Source organism: Tupaia chinensis, unplaced genomic scaffold, assembly GCF_000334495.1.
Source record: "Tupaia chinensis unplaced genomic scaffold, TupChi_1.0 Scaffold000201_2, whole genome shotgun sequence".
In the NCBI taxonomy this organism is placed as follows: Eukaryota; Metazoa; Chordata; class Mammalia; order Scandentia; family Tupaiidae; genus Tupaia; species Tupaia belangeri.
Genome location: NW_006159677.1, coordinates 720,316 through 734,678, shown reverse-complemented (window position 1 = coordinate 734,678; position 14,363 = coordinate 720,316). Strand labels below are relative to the sequence as shown.

At 42.8% G+C, this 14,363-nt stretch overlaps 1 protein-coding gene and 1 pseudogene across 1 annotated transcript; both read left to right on the top strand.

Annotated features, from left to right (window-relative positions):
• The first annotated feature begins 2,734 nt into the window (after window positions 1–2,734).
• LOC102485417 (zinc finger protein 669-like) lies at window positions 2,735–7,515 on the top strand. Its single transcript, XM_027771314.1, has 6 exons — window positions 2,735–2,830; window positions 2,885–3,239; window positions 3,853–3,934; window positions 4,178–4,202; window positions 5,643–5,767; window positions 7,111–7,515. The coding sequence occupies exons 1-6, from the start codon at window positions 2,735–2,737 to the stop codon at window positions 7,277–7,279; spliced, it is 852 nt and encodes a 283-aa protein (XP_027627115.1). The 3' UTR covers window positions 7,280–7,515.
• A 383-nt stretch (window positions 7,516–7,898) lies between these two features.
• Window positions 7,899–9,560, top strand: LOC102484986 (zinc finger protein 14-like; annotated as a pseudogene).
• Window positions 9,561–14,363: the final 4,803 nt, after the last annotated feature.

The following is a 14,363-nucleotide window of genomic DNA, read 5'->3' as shown; positions in this document are numbered from 1 at the left end:
TTAAAGCCATCGGGTCTGGGGCTCCAACAGCAGTTGACTACATGCAAGTCCAGCGACAGCCATTACGCCATCTGCTGGTCCTTGCAAGAGTTTTTGTGTGTACTGGACAATCAGTTCATATGGTCATGGTTTGAAATATTCTGTAATTAATAGTCATGATGGGCTGCCGAGTGGCATAGTGATTAAAAGTTCTGGAATCCCATATGGTCAGCTATGGTTCAAGATTCAGCTCTAGTGACTTTTTTCCTCACGTTCTCTAGCTCTGTACCTCTCTGGTCAAAATTTAAATAAGTAAATAAAGTTAAATAATTGTTTTTTTAAAAAAATAGTCGTTGGGGCCAGCAGGTGGCATGGTGCTTAAAGGCACTGGGTTCCCACATGGCCAACCATGGTTCAAGTCCCAGACCTGGTGGTTTGCTTTCATACTCTCTTCCCCCACTCTCACATTCTCTGGTCAAATTAAAATAAATAAAATTAAATAATTATTTTTTAAAAAATAGTCATGACTTGAGGGCTAATAGGTGTCATAGTGATTAAAAGCAATGGACTCCCATATGGCCAACAGTAGTTTAAGTCCCTGATCGGGAAATTTGCTATAGGGTGTGTGCACTTGCCAAAGGGACAGAAAGCAAGAAATCACTCCCCAAAGGTGATGGCCATGAGGGTTTGTCTGTTTTTAATTACTTTATTTAGCTTTATTTATTTTATTTGACCAGAGGGACAGAGCAAGAGAGGAAAGTGAGAAAGCAAGTTCCCAGATGCAGGACTCAAACCATGGTTAACCATGTGGAAGTCCAGTGCCCCTAACCATCATGCCACTTGTCCACCTCCGAGCATGAGTTTTAAGCCACCGAATCTGGGACTCATACTGCACTCAACTGCTTGGGGGTCCAGCGATGTAATGGTCCCAGCAACAATCTCAAACAATATGTATGCACATATATTAATGACTGTCTTGATTCATCGTGAGAGCTGCAATGGTGCCTTCAAAAATCACTAGATAAGAAATTTCTCTTTTTAAAGATTTATGTGTGTGTTTCTTAAAAATAGTTTGCTTATTTTCTTTTAAATAATTATATTTATCATTATTATTTTAAATTTGCTACTAGGTACATATGCTCACCAGCAAGGGGCAGAGAGAGAAGTAAAGTGTGAAAAGCAACTTCCAGATCTGACTATGTCCCATTGTATGGAACCGGCAGGTGGCATGGTGATTAGGGGCGCTGGACTCCCACATGACCAACAGTTTGAGTCGCAGGCCTGGTGGCTTGCTTTCTCGCTTTCTCTCTTTCTCAATCACTCACTCTGTCCCTGTCTGGTGAAATTACAGTGAAAAAATAAAGTTAAATCTCTTTAAAAATTCTATTATCATGAGTTAGATAAAGCTTGCCTATTATTTTGCCAGATTATCTGTTTGATTTTAGGAATTGATAACACCATTTACATACAACTTCAGGCTGGTTTCATCCCTTCATTTGAGCTTGAATTTTCATGGTAATAAAGTTTCTCTCTATTGATTTGTTCTTCATCACATCAAAATTTAATGATGCTGTTGTGAATGTATTCTTACCAAAGACCACCAAGACTATTATATCTGTTGTCAATGAATATGTAATATATTTTAAGTAATAAATAATATTGCATACCATAAGTTGCTGTTTGGTTTATTAATAATAAAGTTCTCAGTAGAATGACTAGTAAGATTGGTGTTTATCTACTGCATTGATTGGTATTCATGGAAGCAGATGATTCTGTTGAATTCTGTAAGAAAGTGTCCTTAGTACATAATTCTTTTCTAGAAGGGATGGGGATTTTCAGTAGATAAACCTAATTTATAAGGAGTACCTTTATGTGCCTAATGAGTCGCCCAGCACCCTTAACCTCCACACCATTTGCTGCCCCACTTATTTTTTAATTTGACTAGCAAGAGAGAGGGAAAGTAAGAAAGCAAGCAGCCAGCCACCAGCCACTGGGTCTGGAACCGCAGTGGGCCATGTGTGAATACAGTACCCTTAACCATTATGTCACCTGCAAGTTTTTCAATGACAAATGTAGCACCTTATTGGGCCAAGCCAATGTGACGACATTTTAGACTTTTTATTTGCAACTTTGTGTCTCCTCTCAGAACTAAATGAAAAAAACTATTGTATCCTGTAAAACACTTGTGTTTTTCTGGATGTGGTCCCTCAATTTCATGTTTAGAATAAACCATTGATTGGTACCAGTAGGTGGCATGGTGGCTAAGGCACTGAACATTTCCACATGGAAGACAGACAACCTTCGAGTCCCACACCTGACAGCTTGCTTTCTCGCTTTCTTTCTCACTCTCTGCATCTCCCTCTGGTCAAAATTTAAAGAAATCATAATGAGTAAATGAAATTGAAAGTAAATATTAAAAATAAGAATAAATCATTGATTATCTTTTTAAAGACTTTTCTTTTACGTTATTTTTTAATTTGGTACAGGTCATGTGTGCTCACCAAATAGAGGGAGAGAGAGCGGGAAAATGGGAAAGCAAGCCGCTAGGTTCAGGACTCAAAGGTGGTCAAGCATGTGGGAGTCCAGCATTCCAACCACCATGCCAACTGCTGCCCCCCATTATCATTTACGGGAACCCTGCTGCTTTCTGTTGATGCTTGGCAAGGTCCCATTGAGTGTAGGAAGATCCTGGCATATCTGCCCTGAAACTAGAAAGAGGTTCTGCAGAAATGCAAAAACCCTCCCAGGGAGCCACATGCAGGGGCAGGAGGGAGGCCTGGCGGGTCCAGGGCTGTTGCCAAATACCTGCTCCAGCATTCCAGAACTCTTGAGTCCTGTCAGTGAAGCGCCAGTGGGTGGGGCCTCCTTAGTGCCAATCAGGGGCTAAAGGGCGGGCCCGCGGCAGGTCTTCGAGGCCCATTTCCGGCAGGGGGCGGGGACCGGCTTTCGACAATCTCGCGAGCTCTTCCTGTGTCATGGCTCCCTGCTGTGTTTCCCTGTCCGAGCTGTACCTATTGGCCTCCGTGGGCTCTGTGTCGTCACACACCGCGAGAGGGAGACCAAGGAGGACTTAGGGACATCTCAGAAGCCAGGAAATGGTGAGTGTGGGGGGTCAGGAGTCTTAAGCCAGGGCAAGAGGAGCGGTTGGGGTCTGGTAGAATCCGCTGTGGCTGAGTCGGGCCTCCCGCGTCCACCCCGGAGTCTGCGGCCCCGAGTTCTCCGCTGGCGCCAGCTGGACCCTCGGTCCCTTCCGCCCCAAGGTGGGTGCTGAGTCGGCCCCCAGACCCCCGGGCGTCCTGTCCAGGCCGTGTGCAGGGACCCAGCACCTTCTCTGGGCAGCTCGGCCCTCTCAGTACCGCGTGTCCCCGGGGTTGTGGGCGGACGGGACGGTCACCAGGGTTTGTTATTTTTTTTTAGTATTACTTTATTTAACATTATTTATTTTTATGTTTTAATTTGACTAGAGACGGACAGAGAGAGAAAGAGAGAAGGAAAGCGAGAAAGCAAGCCGCCAGGTCCGGGACTCGAACCTCAGTTAGCCATGTGGGAATCCAGTGCCCTTAACCACCACGCCACCTGCTGGCACTATTCTTATCCTGTATTCTAAGCCCACGTATTTCAATTACTTTCACGTTTTTGACACAGCTAATGACTTTCAGCAAGGTTTGGTTTCTCTTGTGTCCTTTTCTTTTTGAATTGTTTATTTTTTCATTCATTCATTTATTTTATTTTGACCAGAGAGAGAGAAGGAAAGTGACAAAGCAAGCCACCAGGTCCAAGACGCGAATCATAGTTGGCCATGTGGGAGTGTTCAGCAACTTAACCACCATGCCACACTTCTGGTCCCTCTTTTGTGTCCTTTTTACATGAGAGGTGGGAGAGCTGAGTCGCCTGTGCTCTATGCCTCCAGTCCTCCTGTCTTCACTAGGCAGACATCCATCAGAGAGCCTTCAGGGTAAGGGTCCCCTTTGGAAGCTTTGCCAGGTGACTGCCCTTAGCATTCCCCTCCTGTTTGTTTCTGGTGCTGGGTTTCAGAACAGTCTCAGCTGTTCTAGGCTTCCCACAGAGACCTCTGAGTTTCAGGCATGTGGGACAGGGGACCTCTCAGGGAAGATGCTGGGTGCCCTGGAGCTAGGAAGAGGTCCTGGTGTGTCTTTTTTCTAAAAATAACACTCAGCTTTTTTCTTTCCAATTCCAGGTCCACTTTTAGAGACACATTGGTGGTCAGTTGATGGGATGCAGATATTGAGAGGGAAAGAAAGAAATGATTCCTGCCTCTGTGTTCTCTCACCCTAGTGAAGGAAGGAAAACTATCCTAAAGGAAAAGAAAAATATATTCCGTTGCATTGGTACAGGAATATAAAAATCAAAATGTACTTTGGGCAAAAGTGGGAAAGGACATCACTCCGGGGTCTGTAGGAAAGTTGGTCATTGACTAGAACAATGAACTGGATTGGAGTGGGTTATCTCCCATGTATCTGGTGATCTGACTTGACAGACACAGTGATGTTTCTGTGTTCCCAGTTCATACTGCCCTCCCTTGGTTTGTTACTTTGAAAATATTTGTTCACTGAGGCCAGCAGATGGCTTAGTGGTTATGTTGCTGGACTCCCACATGGCTGACCGTGATTTGAGTCCTGGACCCAACTGGGGTGATTTCTAAGTTTCACTCTCACTGTCTCTATCTCTCTCTGGCACTGCACAAACCCTAAGGCAAGAACCTCTTAAAAAAAAAAAAAAAAGGAAAGAAAAAAAAACTTGGTTCACTTATTTCATGTTCTATTCTTCATTAGAGGCAAAATGTATCTAATATTTTAAAGATTGTGAAAGACTGTTTTTGGTTATTGTTTCCTTTTATTATGAGAGGGCCAAAGAGAAAAGCATCCCATAAAAGGGAAATGGTGATATTGTTCTTTTTTTTTTTTTTTTTTTTCTTGATGCTATCAGGAGTGAGGCAGGCACATGGACCTGCCATGTTTTTCTACCTACTAATGATGGGATTGGAACCCTGGTAGGACATGGGAAATAGACTCATTTACACAGAACTTAACTGTTGCACTGACTATAGGACTAGCCCAAAAATATATGTGTCTGTGTGTGTGTGTGGTGGGGGGGTGTTTATATATTTTTCCCCCTTGTGAGAGATTTTTGGTACAGGGTCCATGTACTTAGGCACTTGCCAGAGAGACAGAGACATGAAAGTGAAAAATCTCCCCCCAGGAGGGATGGCCACACCACAATCCCTTCTCCATTCTACTTGTAGGAGATTAATTAAAAAAAAAAATTTAAAAAGAAATTACTGGGACCAGCAATTGGCGTAACAGCTAAGTCGCTAGACTCTCATGTAGTCAACAGTGGTTTGAGTCCTGGACCCAGTGGCTTAAACTCATGCTGGGTGCATGTGCATGCGTGCCCAAGATCCTGAGAGGAAAATGGAGAAAGGATTGTGGTGTGGCCATCCCCCTGGGGGGTGGTTTCTTGCCTTCTGTCTCTTTGTCTCTCTTTATGGCAAACACATGTGCCCTATAGCAAAAAAAAATCTCTCTCTCAAAAAAATGAGGAATTCTCATAACCTATACAATGAATGAATGTCTAATGAACTTAGTCTAGATCACAACTATTGTCATTCTGACCCCTCTCTATACACATGTGGGATGTTACAGGACTCAGTGGCATTTGAGGATATGGTTGTGAACTCCACACAGGAAGAGTGGGCTTTGCTGGATCCTTCACAGAGGAAACTACAGAGATGTGATGCAGGAAATCTTCAGGAACTTGGCCTCTACGGGTAAGGATGATGACACTTCTTCACTTTCTCAATTAAGAAATAGGTGTTTTCTAATCATCAGTGCTTTTTTCAGATTTACAACATAGAAAACAGAGTACATTGGTGAATAAATCAGGATGGTCATAGTGTACCATGACCTTAGAATCTAGTCTGTTTTTCTTTTAATGTGTTTGTAATAATCCATCAATTTTTATGGGTCTGTATTTTAGCAAGAAACTGGAAAGATGAGACTATTGAAGATCAGTATCAAAATACCAGGAAAAAATCTAAGATAATTTGCACTCAAAAAGACATCAATGTCCCATGGAACACCTATCATGAAATAACTTTTTTAATACTTTTTAAAAAATTTAACCTTATTTATTTATTTATTTAAATTTGACCAGAGAGGTACAGAGAGAGGGGCTGGGGGGAGTGGGAAATCAAGCTACCCGGTCCGAGACTCGACCCATGTTTGACCAGGTAAGAGTCCAATGCCCTTAACCACCACACCACCTGGCACCACTTCCCATTTTAAACACAGGCAAAGAGAACAAAGCCAGGTTCAAGCTTATTCTTAGAATACCTCCAAAGCTATGTACTTAAAAGTGATGTAGGGGTCAGCAGATTGCATAGTAGTTAAGGCACTGGACTCCCATGTGGCCAACCATGATTCAAATCCTGGACTCAGTGGCTTGGAACTCAAAACCAGATGACTGTGCATGCGTGCCAAAATCCTGAGAGGAGAATGGTGGAGAAGAGATAATGGTGTGGCCATTGTTCCAGGGAGGTGATTTCTCACTTTCTGTCTCTCTGACAAATGCATGCACTCTACATCAAAAATGTCTTTAAAAAAATAATGGGAGCAACAGATGATGTAATGATTACATTGCTTGACTCACACGTGGTTGACCATGGTTTCAGTCCCAGATTCAGCTGCCTTAAACTCATGCTGGGCATGTGTGCGTGTATGCCCAAAATCCTGAGAGGAGAATGGAAAAAAAGGGATTGCTACGTGGCCATCTGCTCTTAGGCGTGATTTTTTGTTTTCTGTCTTTCTGTTAAGCATATGTGACCTATAGGAAAAGTCTCTCAAAAAAAAAAAAAAAAGAATAACGTAAATGTTCAAGGCTTGCAAAGTAGTTCACTTGGAATTAGTATAAAGAAACCACATATCAATGTCACTGCTTTGATAGTAGCTGTAGTGGAGGCCCCTGCAGAACATATATAAAATCTATGCTTTTCAAAGCATTCTGTGTATGAACTCTATATGTTACCTGGTAAACATATGATGTTTAGTCCTTATTGTTTAATAGACATACTAATCCAGAAATCTGTACTAATGTGCTTCTTACTCTTTCCAGAAGGTGTGTAGTACACAAACAACAAGAGAAGAAAGAAAGTGATCCATGCGGAGAAACTGTTGGTCATATTACAGAAAGTAACCTGAACAAGCAAACATCTCCTGGAGTCAAATCATGTAAAAACAGTGCAGAAGGCGTCATTCATTCACAAAGCGTGGAAAGCATATGAATATCAGGAACATGCAGAGAAACCATGGGGAAATCTCTTCTTTTCTCTTATAAGTGTGGGAAGAACTGTGAGAACACAAAATGGTGTTGAACCTTATAAATGTAAGATCTGTGGGAAAGCCTTTGATTATCCTAATTTATTTAAGTTACATGTAAAAAATCAGACTGGGAACCAGCAGTTAGCGTAATGGATATGTCACTGTACTCCCATGTAGTCGACCACAGCTCACGTCCCGGACCCGGTGGCTTAAAACTCACGCCAGGCGTGTGTGCGTGCATGCCCAAGATCCCAAGAGGAGAACAGAGGAGAAGGGATTGTGGCGTGGCCATCCCCCCTGGTGGGTAATTTCTCACTTTCTCTCTGTCTCGCTCTGTCTGGTGAGCGCACGCGCCCTATAGCAAAAAGCTCTCAAAAAAAAAAAGAGAGAGAGAGAGAAGATGGGACCAGCAGTCGGTAGGGAAACCCTAGGAATATAAGCTGTTTGGTAAAGCCTTTCATTGTTTTGCCTCCGTTAAAAAGCATGAAAAAACTCACAGTGGCGATAAACGTTACAAATGAAAGGAATGTGGAAAAGTGTTCACATGCCTCCCAGGTATTGAAACACACATGGTATTGCAACATGGATACGAACATATATGTAAGGTGTGTGGGAAGGCCTTTGAATTTCACTGTTACTTGTGTATACGTGAAAGAACTCAAATCAGAGAGAAACTCCATCATTGTAAACAATGTGGATAAGTTTTCAGTTGTTCCAGTTATCTTCAAAAACATGAAAGAACTCAAACCAGAGAGAAACTCCATCATTGTAAATAATGTGGGAAAGCCTTCAGTTGTTCCAGTTATCTTCAAAAACATAAGAGAACTCACAGTGGAGAGAACCCCTACGAGTATAATGAGTGTGGGAAAGTCTTCATACAGTTATATTCCTTTCACATACATAAAAAGACCCATGGTGGAGAGAAACCCTATGAATGTAAGGAATGTGGGAAAGCCTTCAGTCATCCCTCTTCCATTTGAATGGATGAGAAAACTCACAATTGAGAGAAACACTATGAATGTAAGCAGTGTGGGAAAGCCTTCATTTGTTTTAGTCATTTGCAAATCCATGAAAGAACACACACTGGAGAGAAACCCTATCAATGTAAGCAGTGTGATAAAGCCTTCAGTTGTTCTAGTGCCTATTGGAAATATGCAAGAAACCACACTGGAGAAAAATCCTATGGATGTAAGATATGCAGAAAATCTTTCAGGCCATTCACTGCCAGATGCATCAAAGAACTCACACTAGAGAGAATCCTTATGAGTGTTAGCAGTGCAGTAAAACTTCCTCTAGCTTCAGTTACTTTCGAACGCATGAGAAGATTCACAGTGGAGAGACGCCCTATAAATGTCTGTAGTGTGGCAAAGCATTTGCATGTCTCCCGAATCTTCACAGACACATGATTACATACACCAGAGATGGAACTTATAAGTGTAAGATGTGGGAAAGCATTTGGTCGCCCCAGTTACTTTCATGAACATGAAAGAAATCACACTGGAAAGAAACCCTATGAATGTAAACAATGTGCCAAAGCCTTTATTTCTCAGGGTTCCTTTTGAAAACACAGGAATTCACACTGCAGACAAACCCTATGAATGTAAGCAATGCGGAAAAGGCTTTCGTTATTCCTATCGGGTTCTAATACGTGAAAGAACTCACAGTAGGGTGAAAACATATATATGTAAGGAATGTGGCAAAGCCTTTCATTTTTCCCATTGATTACAAATACATGAAAGAACTCACACTAGGGAGAAACTTTATATATGTAAAGAATGTGGGAAAGCTTTTCACTTTCCACATCACTTGAAAATGCATTGAAGGATTCATACTGGAGAAAAACCATGTGTATGTGAGGGCTGTGGGAAAGCCTTCCATTGTTACAGTTCCCTTTGAAAGCATGAAAGGATTCATACAAGAGAGAAACTCTAAATGAAGAACTTGGGAAAGCTTTCATTCTCACACAACATTTGCCACACAGCAGACACATTTGAAGAAAATTTAGGTTGATAGATATACAAAAAAGTGTTTAGTCCTGTTTCAATTCAAAACCATGACATAAAACACAGAGAAACTTCTTTGGTATGAGCAGTCTACTCTTGGTCCACAGGCAAGATTGTACACTGGATCATAACTTTGTAAATGTGAAAAAAGCGGGAAAGTTTGTATTGATAGTTATAAAATACTTGTTAAAATTGTGTGAAAACTTGTACAGAAGTCCAACAAATGAAAGAAATGTGAGCATAGGGATGATAAATTATTTTCTTAGATTATGACAGAAAATACACAATGTAAAAACATAAAAGTTACAAGGACTAGCAGGTGACATAGTTAAGGCACTGTATTCCCACTTGATTGACCATAAGTTTCTTTTTTTATTTTTAATATTTATTTAATTAATTCCATTTGTTGCTAATCATTTTTAATTTTTTTTGAGAGGTTTTCGCTATAGGGCGTGTGCGCTCGCCAGACAGACAGAGACATAGAGATAGAAAGCAAGAAATCACCCCCCAGGGGTGATGGTCACGCCGCAATCCCTTCTCCTCCATTCTCCTCTTGGGAACTTGGGCACGCACACACACGCGCCTGGCGTGAGTTTTAAGCCACCGGGTCCGGGATGCGAACCACGGTTGACTACATGGGAGTCCAGCGACATAGCCATTATGCTAACTGCTGGTTCCCAATCATTTTTAAATTTTGACCAGAGAGGGGCAAGGAGAGAGAGAAAGGGAAAGTGAGAAAGCAAGCCTCCAGGTCCGGAACTTGAACCGTGGTCGGCCATGTGGGAATCCAGTGCTCTTGACCACGACACCACCTGCCGGCCCCATTTTTTTTTATTTTTTTAAAAATATTTATTTATTTGACCATAAGTTTCAACAAGGTGCCAGGTCTGGGACTGAAAACTTGGTCATCCTTGCAGGAATCCAGCTGCCTTAAACACCATACCACCTGTTGGCCCCTAAAATAGATAGTTCTCTTTAAAAAACCAGTAGTAATTAAACGGAATGATTCTTTTATTTTTATTTTTATTTTTATTTTTTTTGAGAGAGACTTTTGCTATGGGGCATGTGCCCGCTGGAGAGAGACACAGAGGAACAGGAAGCAAGAAATCCTCCCCACACCCAGGGGGCATGGCCATACCATGGTCCCCTCTCCTCCATTCTTGTCTTGGGGTTTTAGGCACACACACACACACACACACACACACACACACACACTTGCCCAGGATGACTTTGAAGCTGGGAGGTCTGATACTCAAACCACAGTTGACCGTGTGGGACTCCAGCAATGTAACCATTACTCCATCTGCTGTCCCTGAATAATTCTGTTTATTAAAAAAAAAAAAAAGAATTTGGGACCAGCAGCGGGCCTGATGGCTGTCACTGGACTCCAATGTAGTCGACCACGGTTCGAGTCCCAGACCCAGTGGCTTGAACTCATGTCAGGCACTTGTGCGTGCATGCCCAAGACCCCAAGAGGAGACTGGAGAAGGGATTGTGGCATGGCTATGCCCCTGGGGGGTGGGTGGTGATTTCTTGCTTTCTGTCTCTTTCTGGTGAGCACACGTGCCCTGTAGCAAAAACCTCTCCAAATAGATAAATAAATAGAACTTATTTGCTTAATTCCATTTGTCGTCATTATTTTTTCAATTTGACTAGAGAGAGACAGGGAAAGTGAGAAAGAAAGCCACCAGATCTGGGACTCTAGCCACGGTCTGGGAGTCAAACTGCTCAACCACCATGCCACCTCCCAGCCCCTGAGTAGTAGTTTTTTTTTTTTTTTTTTTTTTTTTTTTATATTTTTTTTGTTTTAAAGAATTATTCTGTTGGCTTTGTTTATTGATTTTAATTTGACCAGAGAGAGAGAAAGTGAGAAAGCAAGCTGCCAGGTCTGGGATTCAAACTCAGTCGGCCACATGGGAGTTCAATGCTATTAACCACCATGCCACCTGCTGGCCCCTATTACTATTATTTTAATATTTCTTGAGAGATACACAGAGAAAGTAAAAAAGCAAAGCTCCTAGTCTGGGACTGGGACTTCGGTTGGCCATATGGGTGTATGACACCCTTAACAACCACTCCATCAGCTGCCCAGAGTAGCTCATTCTTAAAGTGGATTCCTGAGAACTAGCAGGTGGTGTGGTGGTTAAAGGCACTGGATTCTCACATAGCTGAACACAGTTCAAATTCCGGACTTGGCAGCTTGCTTTCTCCCTTTCTATTTCTCTCTTTCTTTGGTAAAGTTAAAAAATAATAGCAAATGGAAATAAATAAATAAATAATTCTTTTTAAGAAAGTTATTAAAGTGGATTCCTGGACTGAGGATTTCTAATTTTTTTTTTAAGGATTATTTTATTGGGGGACTGGCAGATGATGTAGTTAAGGGTGCTGGACTGCCACATGACTGACTGGTTCAAGTCCCACAACTGGCTGCTTGCTTTCTCACTTTCCCTTTCTCTCTGTCTTCTCCCCTCTGCTCAAATTTAAATAAATTAATAAATAAATTTAAAATAAGTATGTTTTTAAAAAGTTATTTTATTGGGGACCAGCAGGTGGCACGTGGTTAAGGGTGCTAGACTCTTACATGGCTGACCAGAGTTTGAGTCCCTGACCAGGCGATTTGCTTTCTTATTTTCTTTCTCTTTCTCTCACTCTGTCCCTCTCTGGTCAAATTTAAATAAATAAGTAAGTAACTTAAAATAAAGTTAAATGATTCTCTTTTTTTGGAGAGCTTTTTTTTTCCACTATAGGGCTCATGCACTCGCCAGACAGACAGAGAGAGACAGAGAGACAGCGAGAAATCAACCCCCAGGGGGGATGGTCATGCCGCAATCCCTTCTCCTCCATTCTCCTCTCGGGATCTTGGGTACATACGCACACGTGCCCGGCGTGAGTTTTAAGCCACTGGGTCTGGGACACGAACTGTGGTCGACTACGTGGGAGTCCAGCGACATAGCCGTTATGCTAACTGCTGCCAATTTTTTTTTTAAGTGTAATCTTTGGGGTACAGATAGCATGGTGAATAAGAGCACTGGACTCCCACATGGCCAACTGTGGTTCGTGACCCAGACCCGGCGGCTTGCTTTCTCACTTTCTTTCTTGCTCTTTCTCCTCGTCCTCTGCCTCTCTCTGCCCTTCCCTCAGCAAATTTACATAAATAAAGTTAAATAAAATAATTTTTAGAAAAATAAAAATAATACGTGGCCTTTGATTAGTCTGTGATTAATATTATAAAAAATAACTTTTTGTTGGGACTAGCATAGTAGTTAAGGTGCTACACTACCACATGACTGACCATAGTTCAAGGCCTGGACCCCGCAGCTTGAACTTCACATCAAGAGCATGTGCGTGTGTGCCAAAAATCCTGAGAGAAGAATTCAGGAGAAAGTATTGTTTCATGGCCATCCCCCTCAGGAGGGTAATTTCTCGCTTTCTGTCTCTGTGTCCCTAGCTGGTGCCCATGCTCTATTGCAAAAATCTCTCCCAGAACGTATTTGACAATTGTAATTTTCCTACTTCCCTCATAGCTTTTATTTATTTATTTATTTTAGAAGTTTTTGTCTTCGGGTGCATACACTCACGGGAGAGAAAGAGACAAAGACTGAGAGATAAGATGAGAAATCACCTACCCAGGAGAGATGGTCACACCACAGTCCCTTTTCCATTTTTCTCCTGGGAGTTTGCCAAACATGCACAGGTGCCCAGCAAGAGTTTAATGCCACTACATCTGGTACATGAACCACGGTCAGCCATGTGAGAGTCCAGTGACATAACTACTATCATCTGCTAGCCTCAGTTCATGGCTTTCTTTTTTTTAAAGTATTGTTTATTTAATACGATTTATTGTTATTTTTTCAATTCTTTTTGAATTTTTTAATTAACTCATTCATCATTTCTTTTAATTTGACCAGAGAGAGACACAGAGAGAGAAAGTGAGAAAACTAGCCACCAGATCTGGGACTCAAACCATGGTTGGCCCTGTAGGAATCCAGTGTCTTTATTTTTTAAGAACTATTTTATTTAACTTTACTGATTCATTTGAATTTGACCATAGAGGGACAGAGAGAGAGAGAGGGACAGTGAGAAAGCAAGCTTCCAGGTCTGGGACTTGAATTCCCATGTAGTCAACCATGGTTCGAGTCCCAAACCCGGTGGCTTAAACTCATGCCAGGCGCATGTGCTCGCATACCCAAGATCCCAAGAGAATGGAGGAGAAGGGATTGCGGTATGGCCATCCCCCCGGGGGGTGATTTCTCACTTTCTGTCTCTCGCTCTCTGTCTTTCTGGCAAGCGCACACTCCCTATAGTACAAACCTCTCAAAAAAATTATTAAATAAAATTCAGTAAAACAAAATACAACTCTACAAAGAGACAAATCTGTTCTATGATAATGAGCCGTCCTTGTTCCTACACTATGCTGTTACTGCAGTTTGCTCCTAGGAGTTAGAACACCCAGTGGGACCATAGAGGGGAGAGAGGTTTGTGTTCTTAGGAGTCTGGAGTGGATTCTCCACCTCTGTGAGCTCAGACAGGAAGCCAGGGAGTATGTTGGCCACATGGGCAGCGCCCATCCTCTCTAGAGGTCATGTGTGTCTCTCTCCGGTTCCAGTATGGCCAGGGACCAGGACCATTGGCTACTGGAATTCCTTGAGCTCACTGTGATCCACACAGGACCTGGAGGAAAAACCAACAAGATCCCACTAAGGGCAGGAAGACGCTGGCCTGCCTGCTCTGGAATCCCAGGAGCGGGATAAAAACCGTCCGGGGCAGCTGGGCCAAGAGCAGGACCTAAGCCGCCAGCCCAGGGCTGGGGTCAGACATCAGGTCCACTTGGCCACGTATCTGAGCGCAAGTCCTGTCAGTCACTCCTCTGGGGGCGGAGCCTGAGCGGTGCCAATCAGAGGCCGAAGGGCGGGTCCCGCGGGCAGTTCAACGCGGTTACTTCCGGTAGGGGGCGGAGACGTTGGGAGATCCTGCGAGCGGGTCCGAGCTCACCGCCGGCGGGTTCGGTTTCGCGCCTCTGCAGTTCTTATAGGACTGCGTGGAC

Excerpts from the sequence above, each read along its gene's own strand:
- LOC102485417 (XM_027771314.1), top strand. The coding sequence starts at position 2,735 with ATGCAGGGGCAGGAGGGAGGCCTGGCGGGTCCAGGGCTGTTGCCAAAT. Across the intron at positions 3,240-3,852 it reads TCGGTCCCTTCCGCCCCAAG|GTGGGAGAGCTGAGTCGCCT; the intron begins GTGGGTGCTGAG and ends TTTACATGAGAG. Across the intron at positions 5,768-7,110 it reads CAGGAACTTGGCCTCTACGG|AAGGTGTGTAGTACACAAAC; the intron begins GTAAGGATGATG and ends TACTCTTTCCAG.